At 37.2% G+C, this 27,120-nt stretch overlaps 2 protein-coding genes across 2 annotated transcripts in view; one reads left to right on the top strand and one right to left on the bottom strand.

The window, feature by feature from the left end:
* Positions 1 to 22,731, bottom strand: part of EIF2S1 (eukaryotic translation initiation factor 2 subunit alpha) — a 91,702-nt gene extending 68,971 nt beyond the window's left edge. The window contains exon 1 of the mRNA XM_053697686.1: positions 22,599 to 22,731. The gene's annotated coding sequence lies outside the window, so the exon portion shown is untranslated. The remainder of the gene's footprint in view (positions 1 to 22,598) is intronic.
* A 1,107-nt stretch (positions 22,732 to 23,838) lies between these two features.
* The window catches only part of ATP6V1D (ATPase H+ transporting V1 subunit D), a 101,017-nt gene continuing 97,735 nt past the window's right edge, over positions 23,839 to 27,120 (top strand). Inside the window, exon 1 of the mRNA XM_053697685.1 lies at positions 23,839 to 23,995. Coding sequence (XP_053553660.1) covers positions 23,955 to 23,995 — 41 coding nt within the window. The 5' untranslated portion in view covers positions 23,839 to 23,954. The remainder of the gene's footprint in view (positions 23,996 to 27,120) is intronic.

The following is a 27,120-nucleotide window of genomic DNA, read 5'->3' as shown; positions in this document are numbered from 1 at the left end:
TTCTTCAAAAACTTACCTTTTAATCCTGACAGCGGCTCCAGCGATTCCCCCGGCCGTCGGAAGCCTCTTCATACGTCAGAAATGATGAATCCCGCTTCCTCCAATCACGACTTTCCCCCCCCGGGGGAATCATGGCCTGAGGCAACGCTGTGATTGGAGGAAGCCGGATTCGTCATTTTGGACCCGCAAAGAGGGCTTGCGACGGGCGGAGGAAGCGCTGCAGCAGCTGTCAGGATTAAAAGTTAGGTAAATTTATGAAGAAAACGAGTGAAATGTAAATTTTGATGAATTAAAGTGCCATTGTTTTTAATAGGAATAATAAAAACCGGGCACCGATTCATCTAAATTGACCTTGAATTTAATCTTTTAAATACTGCTTGCAGAAAATGTGACAGCAGAGAGATGTATGTTCCTTTAAGAATGATCAGTTATTTAGGTGGTAAAGCATGCTGGAAGTTAGAGATGCACAGCTGAAACGCATTTCTCTTGTGTTTGACCCTACTCTGTTTCCATAGTGAGCCACATTGATAACTTTGAGGCAGTGAAGCCGAAAGTGAAACCGGTGATTCCTGAATAGCCATGGACTGAGGTATTGATAACAGCGGACTAACAGTTGATACCTGAGGGAAGTGAGAACATGAGACAGATCCTTCCGGTGTAAGTAAGACGTAGCACCATTATGTATTTGACCATTGGCAATACCGTAACAAGGGTTTTCTTGTCTTGTGGCAATCACCCTGTGTTACTGAGATGAATTTATTGCGATTTTACAAACCCGGAAACCATTTATAAAAACTGAATCCTGTATATGGATACATGAGTTTTTTTTATCTATACGTTTGATTTTAACAATATATCTATATGATTGTTTATTACATAAAACGTGTCCAATTTGTTTACACAGCCGGGAACTACCCTCTGTATAAGGCTATTGAGTTAGTGCTGCACATACAATTCTCAGACACACAAGTAGTCAAAAAAACATCTAATAGATTTGTGTTGTAAGGGTTTGGAGGACACCCTTAATTTTTTGGGTGGCTTTATATTAGTACCATTTACAGAGCAGTGATACAGTTTTTAGAATTTAGTACTAACCTGCTCTTGCCCATCAGATGATAATTTCACATGTGCTTTAGTAATGCTATCATAAAAATCTAATCTGTTAAGGCTACTGGAGCTGAGAAACACTGGTCTAGATATCTAAAATGAAACATCTTTCTTGTTTTTATTTGGCATTTTCATCAATCTCTGCTTTTAAAGCTTTTCCTTTTATGATAATTTAGGTTTATACTCAATTTATACGCTTTCTAAATGTGATAGATTGCAGCCTCTTGTAAGGAAGGTTTGCATGCTTTGTTTTACCAATACTGTACATTAGCACATTTTATTAACATTAAAAGGTATACTATAAAAAAAAATTCCCTTAATGTGTTTGCAAAAACGTTATCAGATGCAGAGTATAAAATGTATGAGATTTGCTTTTTTTAAGGCTTATTTGTGTATATGAATTAGCTGATTTTGTGTTTTGAAGCCACAGCCTAATAAAATGGGTTGAGCTTGTAGGTATAATCAGATCTCGTTATTTTATCACATTATGTACATAAACCTGTTTCTTTATCTTATACTAGTCCCAAAGCCCGTTAACACGGGCCATTTTTTGCAGTACAGCGGTCCCACCCCTTGCTCTCTCTCTCCCCCCTCTCTTTTGCTCTTCTCTCTATTCTGCTTTTCCCCCTTTCTTTTGCTCTTTCCCCTCGCTTTTGTTCTCTCTCTCCCCCCTCTCTTCTGCACTGTCCCCTCTCTTCTGCTCTTTCCTATCTCTTTTTGTCTCTCCCCCCCTTTCGTGCCGACCGCACCCGGCCACGGCCACGCCCCGCCCACTTTAGCCGCAAACAGGTGTGTTTGTTCTCGTGCTGTCGCTACTGCGCATGACAGCTTCAGACAAACACACTTGGCCTTTTATATAATAGGATCTGTCCATAAACCAATCACCAATACTTGGAGAGAACAATGGAAAATTAACATTTTATTACCTTATCTCTTCTATAACCCACTGGGAATGTAATTTCTTCTACTCACTGTGTTTACAAATTAATACACTCCAGCAGGTAAAGTGGATCATTGGGAACAAATTAAAGTAAACTTTCCCTTTAACTGTACAGTTTAGAATTACTTTCTAGTAACAGGAAACATAGCAAAAGGCCTGAGTAGCTTTGCACACAGTCATCTGACAATGGTTTTCTAGTCTTCCGCCACCAGAAAAACTGTGCAGTGTACACTACTAGACTACATAACACTTTGGCAAGTAGAATACATTTTCCATAACATGTATGGGTGCTATTGCACAACTATGCTCAAAGCAAGGAAAACAACACCAGATTTCTAAACATAATAAAACCAGACACTGAGAAACTTGTACCACTTTATCAAGCCCACATCACAATAACGCATTTTTGAATAGTAATATAATTACTTAATGTTTTATATAAGATTAATGGACAGTGACTATCAACTTTAAAAAGCTTATATTAGAATATAAAGATTATACAATTTTAATTAAACTAAAAAAAAATGCATCTAAAGGGATACTAAACCCAAATTTTAGCAATTTTAAAGAACTTTCTAATTTACTCCTATTATCAATTTTTCTCTTGCTATCTTTATTTGAAAAGCAGGAATCTAAGTTTAGGAGCCAGCCCATTTTTGGTTCAGCACCTGGGTAGCAAGAATACCCAGAAAACCTTTGGGTTTAGTATCCCTTAAAAATTTGAATAAATGTTTATTATTGCGTATAAGCTAGGGGGCACTGATGATGAGTTTATGGAACCAAGGGGGGGGGAAGCTGGAATGTTTGGGAACCACAGAGAGCATTCTCTTTACATCCTCTGTACTTTGTCTCAGGAGAAGCAGTGCACTACTGGGAACTTGCTGGTGACTACAAACACGCCTCGTCATTGGCTCACGAGGTGTCTTCAGCTAGCTCCCAGTAGTGCATTTAACACCTTTGCACTTTTAGGACCTTTTTAAATAAAAAAAATTTTTTCATAAGCCACAGACCAAATCAAAAATATACTCTCTACCTGAGAACCTACTAAGATGTTACTTTTACAAGGAATGTCAGAAATAGCACAAAAAAACAAAAAATACAAAAACAGCACATTATAAAAGCTAATTTGTTAGGAATTACTTCATTTCAACCAGACTGAACAACCTGCTATTAAACTGAAACAATGCAACCATTAATAAGCCATAATGCACAGACACGTTCTTGTGAAAATAACATAACTGAGTGTGTGTGCATCACTGCCCTGACTTCCCCAAACCCCAGGTCCTGGATACTCTCCAGAAAATGCTGCAAGGTCTTTCTTGGCATCTGCAATGAGGAGAGACTGGCACATTGAGTGACATTAGGATGATGTGTATCCTCCACACTAATGCTCAAGGCTGCATTTATGATAAAATTATTACTGGTTACTTTCAATGCAAATATAGGATTCAAGTCGAATTAAATTGAAGGGAATACATTTGTTGTGTAGTATAAAGTCCAGAGGTGATAGTTGTATTTCCTATGAAGGATTCCTGTGAAAATGCAAATTTTATAACAATACAGATGGGCACTGGGGACAGTAATAGAAGATGCACAAGAAACAGGAACAATTGACAAATTTAGATTCAAGATGCTGCACTCGTGGTTGAAGAAAACTAGTGAAAAACACATCTGAGCTACTTAGCATTATGACCATGTTTGGAAACATCTCAGGGTATAAAATCAATATCTTTTTTTTATTAAATTACATTTTTTAGATACATTTTAATAAAATGTTATAGATTGCTAAAAAAACAACAACATTCTAATTGATTATTAAAATAATTTTCTTTATATTTTTTTAAAATAAACAGGAGTACATGAATTTGTTCTAAAAAAATTTTTTTTTAACACTTATTAAAATGAAGGTCAATTTAGATGAATGAATCGGTGGCCAGTTTTCAATAATACTATTAAAAACAAGGGCACTTTAATTCATCAAAATTGACATTTCACTAGTTTTCTTCAAAAACTTACCTTTTAATCCTGACAGCGGCTCCAGCGATTCCCCCGGCCGTCGGAAGCCTCTTCATACGTCAGAAATGATGAATCCCGCTTCCTCCAATCACGACTTTCCCCCCCCGGGGGAATCATGGCCTGAGGCAACGCTGTGATTGGAGGAAGCCGGATTCGTCATTTTGGACCCGCAAAGAGGGCTTGCGACGGGCGGAGGAAGCGCTGCAGCAGCTGTCAGGATTAAAAGTTAGGTAAATTTATGAAGAAAACGAGTGAAATGTAAATTTTGATGAATTAAAGTGCCATTGTTTTTAATAGGAATAATAAAAACCGGGCACCGATTCATCTAAATTGACCTTGAATTTAATCTTTTAAATACTGCTTGCAGAAAATGTGACAGCAGAGAGATGTATGTTCCTTTAAGAATGATCAGTTATTTAGGTGGTAAAGCATGCTGGAAGTTAGAGATGCACAGCTGAAACGCATTTCTCTTGTGTTTGACCCTACTCTGTTTCCATAGTGAGCCACATTGATAACTTTGAGGCAGTGAAGCCGAAAGTGAAACCGGTGATTCCTGAATAGCCATGGACTGAGGTATTGATAACAGCGGACTAACAGTTGATACCTGAGGGAAGTGAGAACATGAGACAGATCCTTCCGGTGTAAGTAAGACGTAGCACCATTATGTATTTGACCATTGGCAATACCGTAACAAGGGTTTTCTTGTCTTGTGGCAATCACCCTGTGTTACTGAGATGAATTTATTGCGATTTTACAAACCCGGAAACCATTTATAAAAACTGAATCCTGTATATGGATACATGAGTTTTTTTATCTATACGTTTGATTTTAACAATATATCTATATGATTGGACACGTTTTATGTAATAAACAATTTGTTTACACAGCCGGGAACTACCCTCTGTATAAGGCTATTGAGTTAGTGCTGCACATACAATTCTCAGACACACAAGTAGTCAAAAAAACATCTAATAGATTTGTGTTGTAAGGGTTTGGAGGACACCCTTAATTTTTTGGGTGGCTTTATATTAGTACCATTTACAGAGCAGTGATACAGTTTTTAGAATTTAGTACTAACCTGCTCTTGCCCATCAGATGATAATTTCACATGTGCTTTAGTAATGCTATCATAAAAATCTAATCTGTTAAGGCTACTGGAGCTGAGAAACACTGGTCTAGATATCTAAAATGAAACATCTTTCTTGTTTTTATTTGGCATTTTCATCAATCTCTGCTTTTAAAGCTTTTCCTTTTATGATAATTTAGGTTTATACTCAATTTATACGCTTTCTAAATGTGATAGATTGCAGCCTCTTGTAAGGAAGGTTTGCATGCTTTGTTTTACCAATACTGTACATTAGCACATTTTATTAACATTAAAAGGGACAGTATACTATAAAAAAAATTTCCCTTAATGTGTTTGCAAAAACGTTATCAGATGCAGAGTATAAAATGTATGAGATTTGCTTTTTTTAAGGCTTATTTGTGTATATGAATTAGCTGATTTTGTGTTTTGAAGCCACAGCCTAATAAAATGGGTTGAGCTTGTAGGTATAATCAGATCTCGTTATTTTATCACATTATGTACATAAACCTGTTTCTTTATCTTATACTAGTCCCAAAGCCCGTTAACACGGGCCATTTTTTGCAGTACAGCGGTCCCACCCCTTGCTCTCTCTCTCCCCCCTCTCTTTTGCTCTTCTCTCTATTCTGCTTTTCCCCCTTTCTTTTGCTCTTTCCCCTCGCTTTTGTTCTCTCTCTCCCCCCTCTCTTCTGCACTGTCCCCTCTCTTCTGCTCTTTCCTATCTCTTTTTGTCTCTCCCCCCCTTTCGTGCCGACCGCACCCGGCCACGGCCACGCCCCGCCCACTTTAGCCGCAAACAGGTGTGTTTGTTCTCGTGCTGTCGCTACTGCGCATGACAGCTTCAGACAAACACACTTGGCCTTTTATATAATAGGATCTGTCCATAAACCAGTCACCAATACTTGGAGAGAACAATGGAAAATTAACATTTTATTACCTTATCTCTTCTATAACCCACTGGGAATGTAATTTCTTCTACTCACTGTGTTTACAAATTAATACACTCCAGCAGGTAAAGTGGATCATTGGGAACAAATTAAAGTAAACTTTCCCTTTAACTGTACAGTTTAGAATTACTTTCTAGTAACAGGAAACATAGCAAAAGGCCTGAGTAGCTTTGCACACAGTCATCTGACAATGGTTTTCTAGTCTTCCGCCACCAGAAACTGTGCAGTGTACACTACTAGACTACATAACACTTTGGCAAGTAGAATACATTTTCCATAACATGTATGGGTGCTATTGCACAACTATGCTCAAAGCAAGGAAAACAACACCAGATTTCTAAACATAATAAAACCAGACACTGAGAAACTTGTACCACTTTATCAAGCCCACATCACAATAACGCATTTTTGAATAGTAATATAATTACTTAATGTTTTATATAAGATTAATGGACAGTGACTATCAACTTTAAAAAGCTTATATTAGAATATAAAGATTATACAATTTTAATTAAACTAAAAAAAAATGCATCTAAAGGGATACTAAACCCAAATTTTAGCAATTTTAAAGAACTTTCTAATTTACTCCTATTATCAATTTTTCTCTTGCTATCTTTATTTGAAAAGCAGGAATCTAAGTTTAGGAGCCAGCCCATTTTTGGTTCAGCACCTGGGTAGCAAGAATACCCAGAAAACCTTTGGGTTTAGTATCCCTTAAAAATTTGAATAAATGTTTATTATTGCGTATAAGCTAGGGGGCACTGATGATGAGTTTATGGAACCAAGGGGGGGGGGAAGCTGGAATGTTTGGGAACCACAGAGAGCATTCTCTTTACATCCTCTGTACTTTGTCTCAGGAGAAGCAGTGCACTACTGGGAACTTGCTGGTGACTACAAACACGCCTCGTCATTGGCTCACGAGGTGTCTTCAGCTAGCTCCCAGTAGTGCATTTAACACCTTTGCACTTTTAGGACCTTTTTAAATAAAAACATTTTTTTCATAAGCCACAGACCAAATCAAAAATATACTCTACCTGAGAACCTACTAAGATGTTACTTTTACAAGGAATGTCAGAAATAGCACAAAAAAACAAAAAATACAAAAACAGCACATTATAAAAGCTAATTTGTTAGGAATTACTTCATTTCAACCAGACTGAACAACCTGCTATTAAACTGAAACAATGCAACCATTAATAAGCCATAATGCACAGACACGTTCTTGTGAAAATAACATAACTGAGTGTGTGTGCATCACTGCCCTGACTTCCCCAAACCCCAGGTCCTGGATACTCTCCAGAAAATGCTGCAAGGTCTTTCTTGGCATCTGCAATGAGGAGAGACTGGCACATTGAGTGACATTAGGATGATGTGTATCCTCCACACTAATGCTCAAGGCTGCATTTATGATAAAATTATTACTGGTTACTTTCAATGCAAATATAGGATTCAAGTCGAATTAAATTGAAGGGAATACATTTGTTGTGTAGTATAAAGTCCAGAGGTGATAGTTGTATTTCCTATGAAGGATTCCTGTGAAAATGCAAATTTTATAACAATACAGATGGGCACTGGGGACAGTAATAGAAGATGCACAAGAAACAGGAACAATTGACAAATTTAGATTCAAGATGCTGCACTCGTGGTTGAAGAAAACTAGTGAAAAACACATCTGAGCTACTTAGCATTATGACCATGTTTGGAAACATCTCAGGGTATAAAATCAATATCAATAAATCAGAGGTCACATGGCTCCACAATTCAACAATCTTAATACTACCTCAGGCACTCTCAAATATTTAGTTATTTATTTACACATTAAACCCAACCAATTATATGGCCTAAATATAATCAAAGCCATAGATAATATCCAGAGAATATTGAATGGATGGCAAAATTTTCCACTCTCTTTGCAGAGTAGAATCCATCTGTTGAAAATTACTGTTCTACCAAAAATATTGTACCCCTTGCAAATGCTCCCAATAATGATAAAGAATAAAGACATAACATGTATTTCTTCCTTGTTTGGATCCTTTATATGGAACAACTCCAAACATAGGATTAATAAAACATAATTTATGTAAGAACTTACCTGATAAATTCATTTCTTTCATATTAACAAGAGTCCATGAGCTAGTGACGTATGGGATATACATTCCTACCAGGAGGGGCAAAGTTTCCCAAACCTTAAAATGCCTATAAATACACCCCTCACCACACCCACAAATCAGTTTAACGAATAGCCAAGAAGTGGGGTGATAAGAAAAAAAGTGCGAAGCATATAAAATAAGGAATTGGAATAATTGTGCTTTATACATAACCACCACAAAAAAGGGTGGGCCTCATGGACTCTTGTTAATATGAAAGAAATGAATTTATCAGGTAAGTTCTTACATAAATTATGTTTTCTTTCATGTAATTAACAAGAGTCCATGAGCTAGTGACGTATGGGATAATGACTACCCAAGATGTGGATCTTTCCACACAAGAGTCACTAGAGAGGGAGGGCTAAAATAAAGACAGCCAATTCCTGCTGAAAATAATCCACACCCAAAATAAAGTTTAACAAAAAACATAAGCAGAAGATTCAAACTGAAACCGCTGCCTGAAGAACTTTTCTACCAAAAACTGCTTCAGAAGAAGAAAACACATCAAAATGGTAGAATTTAGTAAAAGTATGCAAAGAGGACCAAGTTGCTGCTTTGCAGATCTGGTCAACCGAAGCTTCATTCCTAAACGCCCAGGAAGTAGATACTGACCTAGTAGAATGAGCTGTAATTCTCTGAGGCGGAATTTTACCCGACTCAACATAGGCAAGATGAATTAAAGATTTCAACCAAGATGCCAAAGAAATGGCAGAAGCTTTCTGGCCTTTCCTAGAACCGGAAAAGATAACAAATAGACTAGAAGTCTTACGGAAAGATTTCGTAGCTTCAACATAATATTTCAAAGCTCTAACAACATCCAAAGAATGCAATGATTTCTCCTTAGAATTCTTAGGATTAGGACATAATGAAGGAACCACAATTTCTCTACTAATGTTGTTGGAATTCACAACTTTAGGTAAAAATTCAAAAGAAGTTCGCAACACCGCCTTATCCTGATGAAAAATCAGAAAAGGAGACTCACACGAAAGAGCAGATAATTCAGAAACTCTTCTAGCAGAAGAGATGGCCAAAAGGAACAAAACTTTCCAAGAAAGTAATTTAATGTCCAATGAATGCATAGGTTCAAACGGAGGAGCTTGAAGAGCTCCCAGAACCAAATTCAAACTCCAAGGAGGAGAAATTGACTTAATGACAGGTTTTATACGAACCAAAGCTTGTACAAAACAAAGAATATCAGGAAGAATAGCAATCTTTCTGTGAAAAAGAACAGAAAGAGCGGAGATTTGTCCTTTCAAAGAACTCGCGGACAAACCCTTATCTAAACCATCCTGAAGAAACTGTAAAATTCTCGGTATTCTAAAAGAATGCCAAGAAAAATGATGAGAAAGACACCAAGAAATATAAGTCTTCCAGACTCTATAATATATCTCTCGAGATACAGATTTACGAGCCTGTAACATAGTATTAATCACGGAGTCAGAGAAACTTCTATGACCAAGAATCAAGCGTTCAATCTCCATACCTTTAAATTTAAGGATTTCAGATCCGGATGGAAAAAAGGACCTTGTGACAGAAGGTCTGGTCTTAACGGAAGAGTCCATGGTTGGCAAGATGCCATCCGGACAAGATCCGCATACCAAAACCTGTGAGGCCATGCCGGAGCTATTAGCAGAACAAACGAGCATTCCCTTAGAATCTTGGAGATTACTCTTGGAAGAAGAACTAGAGGCGGAAAGATATAGGCAGGATGATACTTCCAAGGAAGTGATAATGCATCCACTGCCTCCGCCTGAGGATCCCGGGATCTGGACAGATACCTGGGAAGTTTCTTGTTTAGATGAGAGGCCATCAGATCTATCTCTGGGAGCCCCCACATTTGAACAATCTGAAGAAATACCTCTGGGTGAAGAGACCATTCGCCCGGATGCAACGTTTGGCGACTGAGATAATCCGCTTCCCAATTGTCTACACCTGGGATATGAACCGCAGAGATTAGACAGGAGCTGGATTCCGCCCAAACCAGAATTCGAGATACTTCTTTCATAGCCAGAGGACTGTGAGTCCCTCCTTGATGATTGATGTATGCCACAGTTGTGACATTGTCTGTCTGAAAACAAATGAACGATTCTCTCTTCAGAAGAGGCCAAAACTGAAGAGCTCTGAAAATTGCACGGAGTTCCAAGATATTGATCGGTAATCTCACCTCCTGAGATTCCCAAACTCCTTGTGCTGTCAGAGATCCCCACACAGCTCCCCAACCTGTGAGACTTGCATCTGTTGAAATTACAGTCCAGGTCGGAAGAACAAAAGAAGCCCCCTGAATTAAACGATGGTGATCTGTCCACCACGTTAGAGAGTGCCGAACAATCGGTTTTAAAGATATTAATTGATATATCTTCGTGTAATCCCTGCACCATTGGTTCAGCATACAGAGCTGAAGAGGTCGCATGTGAAAACGAGCAAAGGGGATCGCGTCCGATGCAGCAGTCATAAGACCTAGAATTTCCATGCATAAGGCTACCGAAGGGAATGATTGAGACTGAAGGTTTCGACAGGCTGTAATCAATTTTAGACGTCTCTTGTCTGTTAAAGACAAAGTCATGGACACTGAATCTATCTGGAAACCCAGAAAAGTTACCCTTGTTTGAGGAATCAAAGAACTTTTTGGTAAATTGATCCTCCAACCATGATCTTGAAGAAACAACACAAGTCGATTCGTATGAGACTCTGCTAAATGTAAAGACGGAGCAAGTACCAAGATATCGTCCAAATAAGGAAATACCACAATACCCTGTTCTCTGATTACAGACAGAAGGGCACCGAGAATCTTTGTGAAAATTCTTGGAGCTGTAGCAAGGCCAAACGGTAGAGCCACAAATTGGTAATGCTTGTCTAGAAAAGAGAATCTCAGGAACTGATAATGATCTGGATGAATCGGAATATGCAGATATGCATCCTGTAAATCTATTGTGGACATATAATTCCCTTGCTGAACAAAAGGCAATATAGTCCTTACAGTTACCTAGAATCCAACTGAGAACCAAATAATTTGTTTCCCTGGAAAGAAATGGAAAGTAGAGTTGATTTAGAAGCCATATCAGCATTCCAAGTCTTAAGCCATAAAGCTCTTCTGGCTAAGATAGCCAGAGACATAAATCTAACATCAACTCTAATAATATCAAAAATGGCATCACAGATGAAATTATTAGCATGCTGGAGAAGAATAATAATATCATGAGAATCACGATTTGTTACTTGTTGCGCTAGAGTTTCCAACCAAAAAGTTGAAGCTGCAGCAACATCAGCCAATGATATAGCAGGTCTAAGAAGATTACCTGAACATAGATAAGCTTTTCTTAGAAAAGATTCAATTTTTCTATCTAAAGGATCCTTAAACGAGGTACCATCTGACGTAGGAATGGTAGTACGTTTAGCAAGGGTAGAAATAGCCCCATCAACTTTAGGGATTTTGTCCCAAAATTCTAACCTGTCAGGCGGAACAGGATATAATTGCTTAAAACGTTTAGAAGGAGTAAATGAATTACCCAATTTATCCCATTCCTTAGAAATTACTGCAGAAATAGCATTAGGAACAGGAAAGACTTCTGGAATAACCGCAGGAGCTTTAAAAACCTTATCCAAACGTATAGAATTAGTATCAAGAGGACTAGAATCCTCTATTTCTAAAGCAATTAGTACTTCTTTAAGTAAAGAGCGAATAAATTCCATCTTAAATAAATATGAAGATTTATCAGCATCAATCTCTGAGATAGAATCCTCTGAACCAGAAGAGTCCAAAGAATCAGAATGATGGTGTTCATTTAAAAATTCATCTGTAGAGAGAGAAGATTTAAAAGACTTTTTACGTTTACTAGAAGGAGAAATAACAGACAAAGCCTTCTTTATGGATTCAGAAACAAAATCTCTTATGTTATCAGGAACATTCTGCACCTTAGATGTTGAGGGAACTGCAACAGGCAATGGTACATCACTAAAGGAAATATTATCTGCTTTAACAAGTTTGTCATGACAATTATTACAAACAACAGCTGGAGGAATAGCTACCAAAAGTTTACAGCAGATACACTTAGCTTTGGTAGATCCAGCAGGCAGTGGTTTTCCTGTAGTATCTTCTGGCTCAGATGCAACGTGAGACATCTTGCAATATGTAAGAGAAAAAACAACATATAAAGCAAAATAGATCAAATTCCTTATAAGACAGTTTCAGGAATGGGAAAAAAATGCCAAACATCAAGCTTCTAGCAACCAGAAGCAAATGAAAAATGAGACTGAAATAATGTGGAGACAAAAGCGACGCCCATATTTTTTGGCGCCAAATAAGACGCCCACATTATTTGGCGCCTAAATGCTTTTGGCGCCAAAAATGACGCCACATCCGGAACGCCGACATCTTTGGCGCAAAATAACGTAAAAAATGACGCAACTTCCGGCGACACGTATGACGCGGGAAACGGAAAAGAATTTTTGCGCCAAAAAAGTCCGCGCCAAGAATGACGCAATAAAATGAAGCATTTTCAGCCCCCGCGAGCCTAACAGCCCACAGGGAAAAAAGTCAAATTTTTGAGGTAAGAAAAAATATGATAATTTAAAGCATAATCCCAAATATGAAACTGACTGTCTGGAAATAAGGAAAGTTGAACATTCTGAGTCAAGGCAAATAAATGTTTGAATACATATATTTAGAACTTTATAAATAAAGTGCCCAACCATAGCTTAGAGTGTCACAGAAAATAAGACTTACTTACCCCAGGACACTCATCTACATGTTTGTAGAAAGCCAAACCAGTACTGAAACGAGAATCAGTAGAGGAAATGGTATATATATATATAAGAGTATATCGTCGATCTGAAAAGGGAGGTAAGAGATGAATCTCTACGACCGATAACAGAGAACCTTATGAAATAGATCCCGTAGAAGGAGATCACTGCATTCAATAGGCAATACTCTCTTCACATCCCTCTGACATTCACTGCACGCTGAGAGGAAAACCGGGCTCCAACTTGCTGCGGAGCGCATATCAACGTAGAATCTAGCACAAACTTACTTCACCACCTCCCTTGGAGGCAAAGTTTGTAAAACTGATTTGTGGGTGTGGTGAGGGGTGTATTTATAGGCATTTTAAGGTTTGGGAAACTTTGCCCCTCCTGGTAGGAATGTATATCCCATACGTCACTAGCTCATGGACTCTTGTTAATTACATGAAAGAAAACAAATTTAACCATTCCTATGCAGATGGGTTTTTTTTTAAACTGCCTAATATTCAATGGTACAACTGGGCTACCCTAATTAAATTAGTTTTAGGCTGCTTGACACAGATTACTTCTGCCCGGCTTTAGAGAAAGAAATAGTAAAGCCATATCATTTATCTTTTCTCCCACACGCAAAAATATCTACTTTGCCCCAAGACATAGCTCAAAATATCTTATTTAGAGACCCTATTAAAGCCTGGGAAAAGCTTTGCAAACTTTGGGGAATTTAACGCCAAATAGCTAAATACCTCCCTATACAGGGTAACCCCAATTTTCTGCCAGGTTATACTACAAAAGTTTTCCAGACTTGGAAAACATAATCTTAGTGTAACACAATTACTAGACCCTATTTCACTTGAAATTCTTCCCTTTAAAACTCTTCAAGAAAAATGTAATATACCAGCTACCACAAAATTTGCATATTTCCAAAGTTGTTATTATGTCCGGTCACTTCTTTCTACAGGGAAGATCACTGTAATGGCTTCTAACATTGACAAGTTATATCTTATAACCAAACAAAAATCTCACTCTATAACCCATATCTATAACATGATAGTAGCTCACTATCAGCAACAATCAATACAGAAAATACAAGATAAATGGCATGGAATGAGAAACATTACGCTAGATTTAAGAGAATTAACCACTAGTTTCACATTAGTAAGAAAAGCAACCCTCTCAGCATACCTTAGGGAATCACATACTAAATTAGTTCACCAGGCTTACATCACTCCCAAAGTACGCGCTAAATGGGTTCATGAAGCAAAAGATAAATGTAACTAATGTTCAGTTCCCTCACCAGATCTCATACATTTACTATGGGATTGTCCAAAGTTACAAAGACTCTGGGGGAAAGTCAAATTTTGGCTTTAAAAAAAATATTAAAATTTAACATATTTTCTCTTTCTTCATGATACGGATAACAGTACTCATTTTTGGAGTTTTTTAAACCTGGTGATACTCATGGTTAGAAAATGAATACGCCAATACTGGATTTCACATAAAGCCCCCCCCTTTTAAGAAACTAGTGAATACTATGCATCTTCAACTGTTTATTGAACTGACGGATGTTCAGGGTGACCTAGACAAGAGAATAAAAGCATTTATTCAAAAATGGGAACCTTTTTTACTATTTATACCAGCTAGAGTAAGACATTAAGTAATATATCCCTTTCGTAACAACATTTATCCTTAATGAAAACTTACAAGGCAAATGGTGTTCCTCTTCGGTGGGTATTATCTTGTAAACATTAACATCTGTATGTTATAGACTTAACGTGAGGAGGAATGGAAAAGAGAAGAAAAAACATAGGAAGAATCAGCTTTATGCAGAGTCTGGAATCCCCCAAGAGCATCATTGAATAGTGATGTCGCGAACATAAAAATTTGGGTTCGCCAACGGCGAACTTCCGCAAAAGTTCACGAACCGGCGAACCGCCATAGACTTCAATAGGCAGGCGAATTTTAAAACCCACAGGGACTCTTTCTGGCCACAATAGTGATGGAAAAGTTGTTTTAAGGGGACTAACACCTGGACTGTGGCATGCCGGAGGGGGATCCATGGCAAAACTCCCATGGAAAATTACATAGTTGATGCAGAGTCTGGTTTTAATCTATAAAGGGCATAAATCACCTAACATTCCTAAATTGTTTGGAATAACGTGCTTTAAAACATCAGGTATGATGTTGTATCGATCAGGTAGTGTAAGGGTTACGCCCGCTTCACAGTGCGCAGTGTAGGTGATATACCTGCCCTGACCATGCTTTGCAGACCAGGTATCAGTGGTCAGATGGACCCTTGCCCCAACACTGTGTGCCAGACGTGCCATTACAGCAGACTTATTTGGCTTTGGCGTTGTTTTTTGGTAATTAGAAGGCTGCTAAATGCCACTGCGCACCACACGTGTTTTATGCCCAGCAGTGAAGGGGTTAATTAGGGAGCATGTAGGGAGCTTGTAGAGTTAATTTTAGCTTAAGTGTAGTGTAGTAGACAACCCAAAGTATTGATCTAGGCCCATTTTGGTATATTTAATGCCACAATTTCACCGCCAAATACGATCAAATAAAAAAAAAATTGTTCACTTTTTCACAAACTTTAGGTTTCTCACAGAAATTATTTACAAACAACTTATACAATTATGGCATAAATGGTTGTAAATGCTTCTCTGGGATCCCCTTTGTTCAGAAATAGCAGACTTATATGGCTTTGGCGTTGCTTCTTGGTAATTAGAAGGCTGCTAAATGCCACTGCGCACCACACGTGTTTTATGCCCAGCAGTGAAGGGGTTAATTAGGGAGCATGTAGGGAGCTTGTAGAGTTAATTTTAGCTTACGTGTAGTAGACAACCCAAAGTATTGATCTATGCCCATTTTGGTATATTTCATGCCACCATTTCACCGCCAAATGCGATCACATTTAAAAAAAAAAAACTTAAATTTTTTCGCAATTTTAGGTTTCTCACTGAAATTATTTACAAACAGCTTGTGCAATTATGGCACAAATGTTTGTAAATGCTTCTCTGGGATCCCCTTTGTTCAGAAATAGCAGACATATATGACTTTGGCGTTGCTTTCTGGTAATTAGAAGGCCGCTAAATGCTGCTGCGCATCACACGTGTATTATGGCTAGCAGTGAAGGGGTTAATTAGGTAGTTTGTAGGGAGCTTGCAGGGTTAATTTTAGCTTTAGTGTAGAGATCAGCCTCCCACCTGACACATCAGACCCCCTGATCCCTCCCAAACAGCTCCCTTCCCTCCCCCACCCCACAATTGTCCCCGCCATCTTAAGTACTGGCAGAAAGTCTGCCAGTACTAAAATAAAAGGTTTTTAAAAAATTTTAATTTTTTTAGCATATTTACATATGCTGTGGTGTAGCATCCCCCCTTAGCCCCCAACCACCCTGATCCCCCCCAAAACAGCTCTCTAACCCTCCCCATCTGCCTTTTTGGCGGCCATATTGGGCACTGGCAGCTGTCTGCTATTATTTCACAGTCAAAAAAGTGTTGTTTTTTTTAAATGTATACTACACCAGATATCAGTGGTGGCACTGGGCAAGTGGGCACAGTATACGCTGTGAGCCCGACACACACGCTGGCAGGCAGGCAACTGCAATTAGATTACACAGGGAAAAAAAGAAAAGAAAAAAAAAACAGACTGATCTTTTTGGGGTGCTGTCCTTACAGCAGAGATCAGATGAGTCCTTCAGGACTGTAGTGGACACTGAATACACTAGCCTAGCTATCGATTTCCCTATTAAATCAGCAGCAGCTACACTGTCCCTCCTCTCACTAAGAATGCAGCTTCCGAATGAATCTAAAATGGATGCTGTCCAGGAGGTGGGAGGGTCTGGGAGGGAGGGTCTGCTGCTGATTGGCTGTAATGTATCTTCTGACTGTGCGGTACAGGGTCAAAGTTAACTCAATGATGAGGAATAGGGGGCGAACCGAACATTGCATATGTTCGCTGTCCGCGGCGAACGCGAACATGCTATGTTTGCCGGGAACTATTCGCGACATCACTATCATTGAATAAAAGGAAAAAAATAAAAATAAAGGGTACCTTCTAAAAAACAGTACACCAGGTACCAGATGCAGTGACATGTAGAAATCTTAGATTCTGAGGGTCCACGGTACATTAAGTTTGGACTAAATTCGCTTAAAATTTTCTTATTAAGCCTTCCTCCCCACGCAAACATCAAAATGAACATCATTAAATACTGAATATGCAAATCTTTTTTTTCCACTAAATTTAAATCTTAAATATAGAAGATTCAGTATAAATTTGTCATTCCGTATATTAGGGATAACCTTGACTTCTTTTTTTTCTTTCTTTCTTAGAAAGTACACTTCCCTTTCCCACTGTTTTCAAAGTTTTAGATATTCCTTATCCCTTTTACCTTTTCCCCTTCCCCCCCTTAGTTCGGTTCACAATATATTTATAAAATACTTAAGTAGAGATTATATATATGGCTGAAATTTTGTAAATACTTTGATATGAAGTATTGATGTTCTTGTATTTTCCTTTACTTGAGACCTTGATAAATAAAGTATTAAAAAAAGAAAAAAAACATCTGAGCAAATGTTGCTTGCGTTTCCACTAGAATTGTACCTACTAGACAATAAATAATAATAATAATAACAATAATGATGCAGTGTTTTTACCAAAGGCTAGAATAATCACTTCCCTCTCTCAACATTACCTTGTTATTCCACACTCAACTCCAAAATAATCAACCAAATTATATCAGGTTTTGAACGGTTAGCAGTGATGTTGACCACAAAACTGGCAAACCTCTAATACAATCACCTGTAGATTCAGAATATACTCAAGGGGTTGAAGCTAGCTTTAAAGCAATGCATACTAATTACTTATGTGGGAATACTAGTCTTGTGATTTTTTTTAGAATAAACAGCCGTGTCTAAATAGCATGGCCACGAGTAAAAAAAAAATATATTTAAAATGGGACAGTATACCCTAAATGTTCACCCCTTTAATTTGCTCCCAATTATTCATTTGACCTGCCGGAGGGTATTCAAATTGTTTACAAATAGCTAATTTACCTTATTTCTGCATTTGAAATAGCTGATTTTGCCAGTGGTATCTCTACCTATACTTAAAGTTTTTATTTATAAAAAGACAATATAAAGAAGCATTTGTGGGTACAGAAAGTGATAAAATAAGGAAATCTGAATTCCCTGCAAGCTCAACCAATTTTAATGGGTTGAGGTTTCAAAGAACAAAACCAGCTATTTTGTATACAAAAAATAAACCCAAGAAGACATTTCTCATGTATTTTATACTCTGTAGCTTGGTATAAAAAGTTATTGGAAACACATTAAAGGAAAAACAATTTTACGCTGTCCCTTAAAAAAAAAAAAAGAATCAGGCTTCCTATTCTAGATGACTAGGCTCAAACTTGTGTTTTCATTCAAAAACTGCTTAGCAAATCATTTAAAGTTTATCTCTAAACACAAAGTAAAGTGGGGGAGAGCTGCACTGTGGTGGAAGTGTGTTCTCTGATTAAATAAAATCTAGCTGTCAAATAAGTATATCTTAACTCATTCTATAACTTTCATAAACTTATTAAAATAAATGTATTTCTCAGGCTTTAGGGGTCTATATCATATTCATTGTATGAACTAGTTTTTTATATTAGCATTTTCAGATTATATTTTTTCTGCCACCACTTGGTTTGTGAAAACACAGCACAACATCATGAATTGTATAGGATGCAAATTAACAAGGGAAAAGTGAAAGTACCTACACTAAGGGGTCGATTTATCAAAGCTTTGCACCCCTTACGACTGCAGGTTCTCACATGAGAACCTGCAGTCAGTATTTAAAAAAATGACTAATTTCAATTGACAGCTCCTGCCCGCGTGCGATTGGCTGTGCGCGGGCAGGGACGTGATTCAGCCCGCCAAAGGAGAGCTGCGGTGGAAAGGGGCTCCTATGTGTGCCCCTGTCCACCGCAGCTTGATAAATTGACCCCTAAGAATTCAAAGGGACAGTAAGATCAAAATTAAACATTCATGAATCACAACATGCAATTTTAAACAACTTTCTAGTTAACTGCTATTGAATTTGTTTTGTTCTCTTGGTATTCTTTGCTGAAGAGCAAATCTAGGTATACTGATATGAGCTAAGGAATGTTGTGTTTAGCAGTTTATGGCAGCAGTGTTTGCAACTATTTTTAACATTGCTATAAACATTGTTGCAGGCACTGCTGCCAGTTGGCTAAAAATTTGCATGTCCTTGAGCGCACCTAGGATTACACTGCTCACCTAGGATTACACTTAAAAAAAAAAAATAGATACCAATAGAACTAAGCAAAATTGGTAATAGGAGTAAATTGGAAAGTAGTTTAAAATTGTATACTCTATCTAGTCCGCTTAAAGGGACAGTATACTCCAATTTTCATATAACTGCATGTAAAAGACAATAGAATAAAATGCACAGATGCCGATCTAAAAATCGAGCATAAAACCTTTTAAAAACTTAGTTAGAAGCTCACAGTTTAGCACTTTTGATTAGGTTGACTGGAACACCCAGTGAAAGCAGACACTCCCCTCTTGCTCTGCATATAAAAAGACCCTTTACACCAGGGGTATCAAACTCAATGTATCTGGGGGCCACTAGCCAAGTGTTCTCCCATTGGGGGCAATTTTAACCGAGTAAGTGCTCCAGAACTGGATATACTAGGAACTGGAAGTGACGTTTACCGAAGAGTAGTGCATATGGTGGGAGTTGTAGCCAACAATAGACATACACAGTTGTTGATATTTATCTTGTGAGTGCCAAGTGAAGTGATCATTCTGGAACTGTATAACAATGTAAAAAGTGAAATGTATCCAAGCAGTGCATGGTGGGAGTCTACACTGGACACTTGTCTATATATTTATCTTGTGAGTGCCTTAATGGAAAATCAACTAGTTACACCTCTTAGAACCCTAAAAAAAACAAAAAAACAAAAAAACAACTGACAGCCCAAATTAATAGTTTACTTATTAAAGTGAATGTAAAGTCAGCTTCCTGTCTAAACATATGTGTAACAAATGTTAATAAAAAAGTGGACTTCCATTCATCAATTGCTAATTTTTTCAATCGTTACCTTTATTTTCACTAATTTATCCTGTTTCTCGTTATCCTCCACCCGGCATTCGCACTCTGTTCCTGTTGTTTATAACGGACGTCTTACTAGCCAATAACGTCTCTAACCACAGGGGGACCCACCCCCTTAGAATGACGTAAGAAGTCCTTTTTGCGCATGCGTTCGATTCTGGTTGAAAGCTAATTTATCGTCAGCTCGTGCACATTTCGTGAATGCGCAATAGAACAGTATACGGAGTCCTGTCATTTCCTAACTATTTCAGCACTCGGTAAGTTGATATGAAAGGGCTCCGTATATAAGTACATTGTATATAAGTACTTTGAAATACAGTTAGAAGGCTTGAGAAAAGTAATTGATTTTATATTATAGAAAGTGACTTACACTCTATATGTATTTCTCTGCTAATTGGCGGTATAACAGGCTGGGGTGTTAGGAGATACTGTCCGCTTCGCAACGATAGTTTTCATTGAATGGACTCATTCAATGAATACTATGTTTTTTGACAGCGGAAACCGGAGTAACGCATGCGCAATGGCAATAGTAAACGGGAGCGCGCATTGCTGATACGTAAACAGCGGGTGGGACCGCTGTTTACGTAATATTGAGGAGAATCAGGAAACAGTGAGTGGGAGGAGCGGGTAAAGTAAATGAAGCATATTTATGATATGAAATTAGAAATAAATGATTACTTTTAGTAAAAAATTATTGTGGCGGTATGCTTAATAGGATGATTGTCTACATAACTATATCATCCAAACCGGAAAAATTTACATTCACTTTAAACAAGGGAGGGCCAGATGAAACGATCTTGAGGGCCACATATGGCCCTGGGGCCCGTACTTTGAGACCACTACTTTACACAAACAGGAGCTGGAGTAGGTATACATAAGTATACCCCTAAAACTTTGGGGCTTGGTTAGGAGTCTGAAAATCAGCACAATGTTATTTAAAAATGAGCAAAACTATACATTTTTACAAAAAAAAAAAAAAAAAAAAAAAAAAATACTGTATGGGCTATATAAATGGATCATCTACAAAACATTTATGCAAAGAAAAATCTAGTGAAGCCCAAACTAAGCAGATGTGGCTCTGAAACAGCATTTTATTTTACTTTGTAAATACTTAGCAGTAAAATAATAGCAGTAAATATTATTGGATTTTAAAAAAAAAATCAGTATAATGTTCAGGTCCTGTGTTGCTATAATATATAGTACCACCCCAACATGTCCAGTGACAATAAGGGACTTTAAGATCTAAAGTTAAAGTGAATGTAAATTTGATGCTAAAGTGCCCGGTTTTAAAATATTCTTTTAAAAACAGGGGCACTTTAATTCATCAAAATTTACATTTCACTCCTGTTGTGAAAAAAAAACAAACTTACCTTTTAAACTTGACTGCAGCTCCAGCTTCCTCCACCCGTCGCAAAGCCTCTTCCTGGGTCTAAAATGAGGAATCCGGCTTCCTCCAATCACTGCGTTGAATCAGACACCGATTCCCCCGGGGGAAGCCGTGATTGGAGGATAACCTATCCATCATTTCTGACGTCAGAAATGGTTTGCAGCGACCGTAGGAAGCTGGAGCTGCTGTCAAGATTAAAAGGTAATTTTTTTTTCATAACAGGAGTGAAATGTAAATTTTGATGAATTAAAGTGCCCCTGTTTTTAATCAAATTTTTAAAAACTGGGCACTTTAGCATCAAAATTGACATTCACTTTAAAGGGACATTCCAGCCCAAATTTAAATACACATAGATGAATTACATCTTTGAATACAAGCATATTTGTAATATACGTGTATTGGCAAAAAATGCTTCTAGTAAAAGGTATCACTGTTTTCATATTAACATTTTTCTGTGCATGTGAAGCATAGCTAGATATTCTCAGTGCACCAGCATTCTAAATAATACAGCTGCTCAGAGCACCAGTGGGGTTTGTATCATGTCATCAATTAACAGTCATTACCAGAAAGTACAAGCACTTTAGTCTCTCTGAGCAAAACCTGTGTTTAAAATGCTGGTGCACAGTGCATACTTAAATACACTTTTGAAACAGTTATAGATTTTATTCGTTTTTTTTTTTTTGCTAATACATGTTATTACAAAAATGCTTCTATTCAAAAACTAAAATGCATCCTGGATTCTAATGTTGGCTGGAATGTCCCTTTAATTATGAGAACAAGGGTGAAGGCATTGTGTAAAAAAAAAAAAACAACAGTATTTTAAATACGATTTAGAAGCCTAGTCTCTCTATAATTACGTGTGCGAGTTAGAGTGTTTCTGTGGGAATGACTGAAAGCTCAATAGAGTGTCAGTATCCATAATGACTACATAAGACCAGAAGGAGGCCGAAGCCACGGATTCTTATAATGAATTTGGGAACAGATGAGCTCTTTTAGAGACATCAGCCTAACACTTCCTTTAAAACTCTCGCTACGATTCAGGCCTACAACTTGTTTTTTTTTACAATATATTACAACTAATGAGAGAACTACGTTTATCACATATCATGGCGCTTACTTGATGTATCCCTATGTCCGACCCGCCTAATTGAACGAGTAAACCCTGCTGTCTTCCAGAGGTGCACGCCGTACTATTTCATCAGCATGCGTTCAAGGACCAGAGGACATGCGCGGAAGCAGCAGTAAGACCGGAACCATAGAGAAACAATCAGAGCTAGAAAGTCTAGATCACCATGGTAACAGTGTATAGACGTCAAGGACGACCATGTTTGTGGTGGAAAGATGACATTTAGCTTTACAACTTGTGATTTTTTATTAGAGCAAAATTAATGTTCCTGTTTGTTTATATCAGATTACACGTTAGATACAACATGCTCCGATTCAAACACTAAATGCTTCTAAAAAATGAGCACTTAGAAAAAAAAATAGTGGTAACATAGTTTTATATTTATACTAGTACTTTGACCTTTCTCAAAGTGTTATGTAGAGCAAAACAACCTCCACCACCTGTACTCTATACAATAATTCTATTGATAAATACAATTGGTATCTTCTACTAATGTGATTTTAGAACACATAAGTTTATATTTGAAACTGGATACATTTTGTTGATCTAGTTTATATTAAAATAGCATTGTTAAAAGTTACAGCACCACCATAAATGCAAACGTTGAGACTGGGTGACCAAACAGGAAGATGTTTGCACAATTTAATTTTTTTTATATTTGATAGTGTGAGGTTACTGAGCATATAGAGAACAGACATCAAATATAGTGTCACGCTGCCTTAGTGTGAGCTGGCGGCTCTTCTGTGCTAAAGGAACAATATATAACGTTTATTCTGCAGATAAACAAGTGTTACTAACTGTTGAGCTATAGATAGCTAAATATTATTGTAATGTATCAACAACGAAACGTGAGCAGTGTGGCTTTTTGGTCATAATATTGCCAGAGAAGAACAATCCTTTATGGCGTTTTGCCTCATCTGCCGCATTATACACATATTCTAAGCAGTATATTCAGCTTCCGTCCAGCAATTTTGTCTTTAGCCTAGAACCGTAAACTAATAACATCCGATTCTAATTTCAGGTTCATAAACATGTACAATTAACGGCGCATTTACGCGTGAAATTAACAAAAAAAAGAAATGGTTTAACCATTGAAACATTCCTGTCATCTATATATGACCCGGAACCACTGCCATTTTGAGGCAAGTCATCAACAAGAAAAGGCACGTGACACTCGTCGCTGCTGAAAACAAATCACATGATGAAAAAGGATGCTCCGCCCCTGACACTTGGTGTCACATGACTAGCTCATAGTCTACGGCTGTCAGAAGCCAGGTCGTACTAACGTAGAGGTGACGGGAGACTGGTACAGTAACGGTAACCGATAGGAAAAAAAAAGAAGGCAACATGTCGGGCAAGGACAGGATCGAGGTGTTCCCCTCTAGAATGTAAGCATGACGACTGTCGTATGTGTGTGGTGCTCTGTAATGAAGAAGAATGCCTCCTACTTCTGCTTTCAGACATGTCTTTTTGATATATATATGTGTGTGTGTATATATATATATACACAGAGGGAATTGCATGCCGCACGAGTTTAGCTGGGCAGCATAATGTCCACCTCTAAATTTATAAATACCCCAAGAGTTGTACAGTTACATAAATCAATCCGTAGCTTTGTTAAATAAGTTTTCAAGCTTTGAAAATGTCTTATTGCCAATTTCATTCCTTATCTGTTTATATATATATATATATATATATATATATATATATATATAGCCTGGATACCTTTTCATGATACCCCATAAACAAACAATACTGCTATTGTTAACATTACACAAATTATATTTAACTGCTTTACAAAGTAGCCTCTTCACTTATAACCCTATACTTATTATTGTCCTGAAAACATATTTTTGTTATTTCTTTGTTTTGACACTTTCGTATTGTGACGGATACAAATTCCTGGAACTATTGAAGGTCAGGGTTAACAGGACTGAGGGGGGAAAAGTTTGTAATGGAATTTTCCTTTTTGCAATGGCTCAAAGATTTTTCTTATATTTTTTTCCATAGTTTAAAGGGGCACTAAACCCCAAAAAATTCTTTCATGATTCAAGTAGAGAATACAATTTTAAACAATATTCCAATTTACTACTATTTTCTAATTTGCTTAATTCTTTAAATATGCTTTGTTGTAGAAATAGCAATGCATATGGATGAGCCAATCACACGAGGCATCTATGTGCAGCAACCAATCAGCAGCTTCTGAGCCTATCTAGATATGCTTTTCAGCAATGTATATCAAGAGAATGAAGCAAATTAGCTAATAGAAGTAAATTAGAAATTTGTTTAAAATGGCATGCTCTTTTTAAATCATGAAAGAAAAAATATGGGTTTCATGTTCCTTTAAGCTATTTTTTGTACAAGTAATTTTATCTGTTTAATAATATATATAACATTAGACTTTTATTTATAGAGGCAATAGCAGCGTGATTTAATAATAAAAAAAAATCTTCTGATTTTTAAGCTAGTGTTCATCCAAAGAAAAATATTTTTTTTGTTCCTGGAAGAGACATTAAACAGCATTCCTTAAAATGAACTCTTCCAAAACTAGAAGACTAAAGGCATGATTCCATGCTTAGTTCTTAAAATGACATGCCTAATTTGTTTTAGAATTGTATATTTTGCATTGTGCAAAGAGGAACTCTCTTTGTTTAACCCCTATAAAGGGGTTAATCAAATTAGGTAAAGTCCCTCTCTGCAGCTCCAGAGCTGAACACATATTGTGAGTTTCAGGTCAGTTGAATGCCGTTGCTGGTTGGCTCACAGGTTGTTTCTTGCTCCTAAGTTGAGCTTTATCTATGTGTTAAACCCCTTTCCAGTGTGAGTAGTGCAAAAATGACGTGTTTGACAAATTAGAGCATGTCATTTTGCACTACAACAGGGCTAAAAAAAACAGTTGCCAGCGAGCCACTGGCACTTTAAAACAAGGCCCTGATGCCCCTACTTCCCCTTGCTGGCCACCACTAGCTGCACTTGAAATTCAGCTTGATGTGACTGGATCATTTCTAGACCTTACAGCTGTGGAATACAAATCCGACTTTTATTGTGGTGGTGTTGGTGTTGTTATTATAATGTGTTAGTTTTGTTCACTGCCGTTGAAAGTTTTTATATTTTGGGGAAGGCCTGTATTTGTTTTTTACATGCCCATATTAATAGTATTACACAAAAGTTTTGAATTACAATTACTCTGTTTGCCTTTATTGCTTGTAATATATTACAGTCGTTTTTTAATAGCATTATAGAAAGCATGCTTTGTCATTGATCATTTTTTAAATACTGTTTCACCCCTTCATTTGTTTCTGTACTGTAAATACAGTAAAGGGGTTGCAAACTTTTGTTAAAGGGATTGGAAACTAAATGAAAATTCTTTCATGATCCACATAGGTCATAACATTTTAAACCACTTTAAATGTACTTCTTTTTATCTAATTTGCTTCATTCTCTTGGTATCCTTTCTTGAACAGCATACCTAGGTGGGCTCAGAATTTGGGAGTTAGCTGATTGGTGGCTGCACCTCTTGTCATTGGTTTACCAATGTGTACAGCTATCTCCCAGTAGTGCATTGCTGCTCCTTCTATAAAGGATACCAAGACAGTGAAGCAAAAATGATAGAAGTACATTGGACAGTTTAATATTCTATGCTCTATCTAAATCATGAAAGAAAATGTTTGGGTTTTGTATCCCATTTTAATCATAATTCAAGATAGGATTTTATACATAGATTCATGTGGAATTATGCATAAAAGTCAGATGTCAGAAGTAGATTTGTCTGTTGCATTGTTGTGTTGTCTTCTAACACACAATTACTTTTTTATACTTAATTAATTTTGAGGGTTTTTTTTGTAATCGGCATAATCAACCTTTTATGGTTTAGAACAGGGCTCGACAAACCCAGGAGCCACTGGCTCCTAGAATTTTACCCCATGCGCCTAACTTTGAGTTTTTCTCCATATATCTATATACAAATAAGAATGTCTGGATCCTAAATATTCTTACAGTCTCCTGAATTTAAAACAGATTCGTCGACCCCTGGTTTAGAAGACATGGGTGGAGAGTAATTGAACAAATAACTTGACCATAAAGAATTATTTATAAATGAACAAAAATAGAGCCTATTGCTGATATACAGTGTTTTCTATTTTCCTCTGATGTCTATGAGCTTTATACCTTTTGGTATAAACATGTTCTCTGTTTATACAACACAAACTAGTGGTGTAACCAGAATAAGCTGGGTACTAAACAGTAATTCGGTGGGCTGGTAATAGAAGAAACCAGTTGAAGGTGGATTACAGGATTCACAGCTGCTGTAGAGTAAAGATCAAAACATTAAGACCCAAAACAAGGCACTAACAATGATACTGTATTTTAACCCTTTCAAGTGTTGGTAAAAGTTCATGTAGCCTTTGTTTAGAAATATCCACAAAGGGTTATAAAATCATATATAAATTAAACATAGTTTCAGTTTTAATCTGGAGAAGAGAATACAATTATACAAGGTTCAATTAGGTCAAAA

This window comes from Bombina bombina, chromosome 1 (assembly GCF_027579735.1).
Source record: "Bombina bombina isolate aBomBom1 chromosome 1, aBomBom1.pri, whole genome shotgun sequence".
In the NCBI taxonomy this organism is placed as follows: Eukaryota; Metazoa; Chordata; class Amphibia; order Anura; family Bombinatoridae; genus Bombina; species Bombina bombina.
Note: the sequence above shows the minus strand (reverse complement) of the source record. Positions and strands in the feature narration are given on the sequence as shown.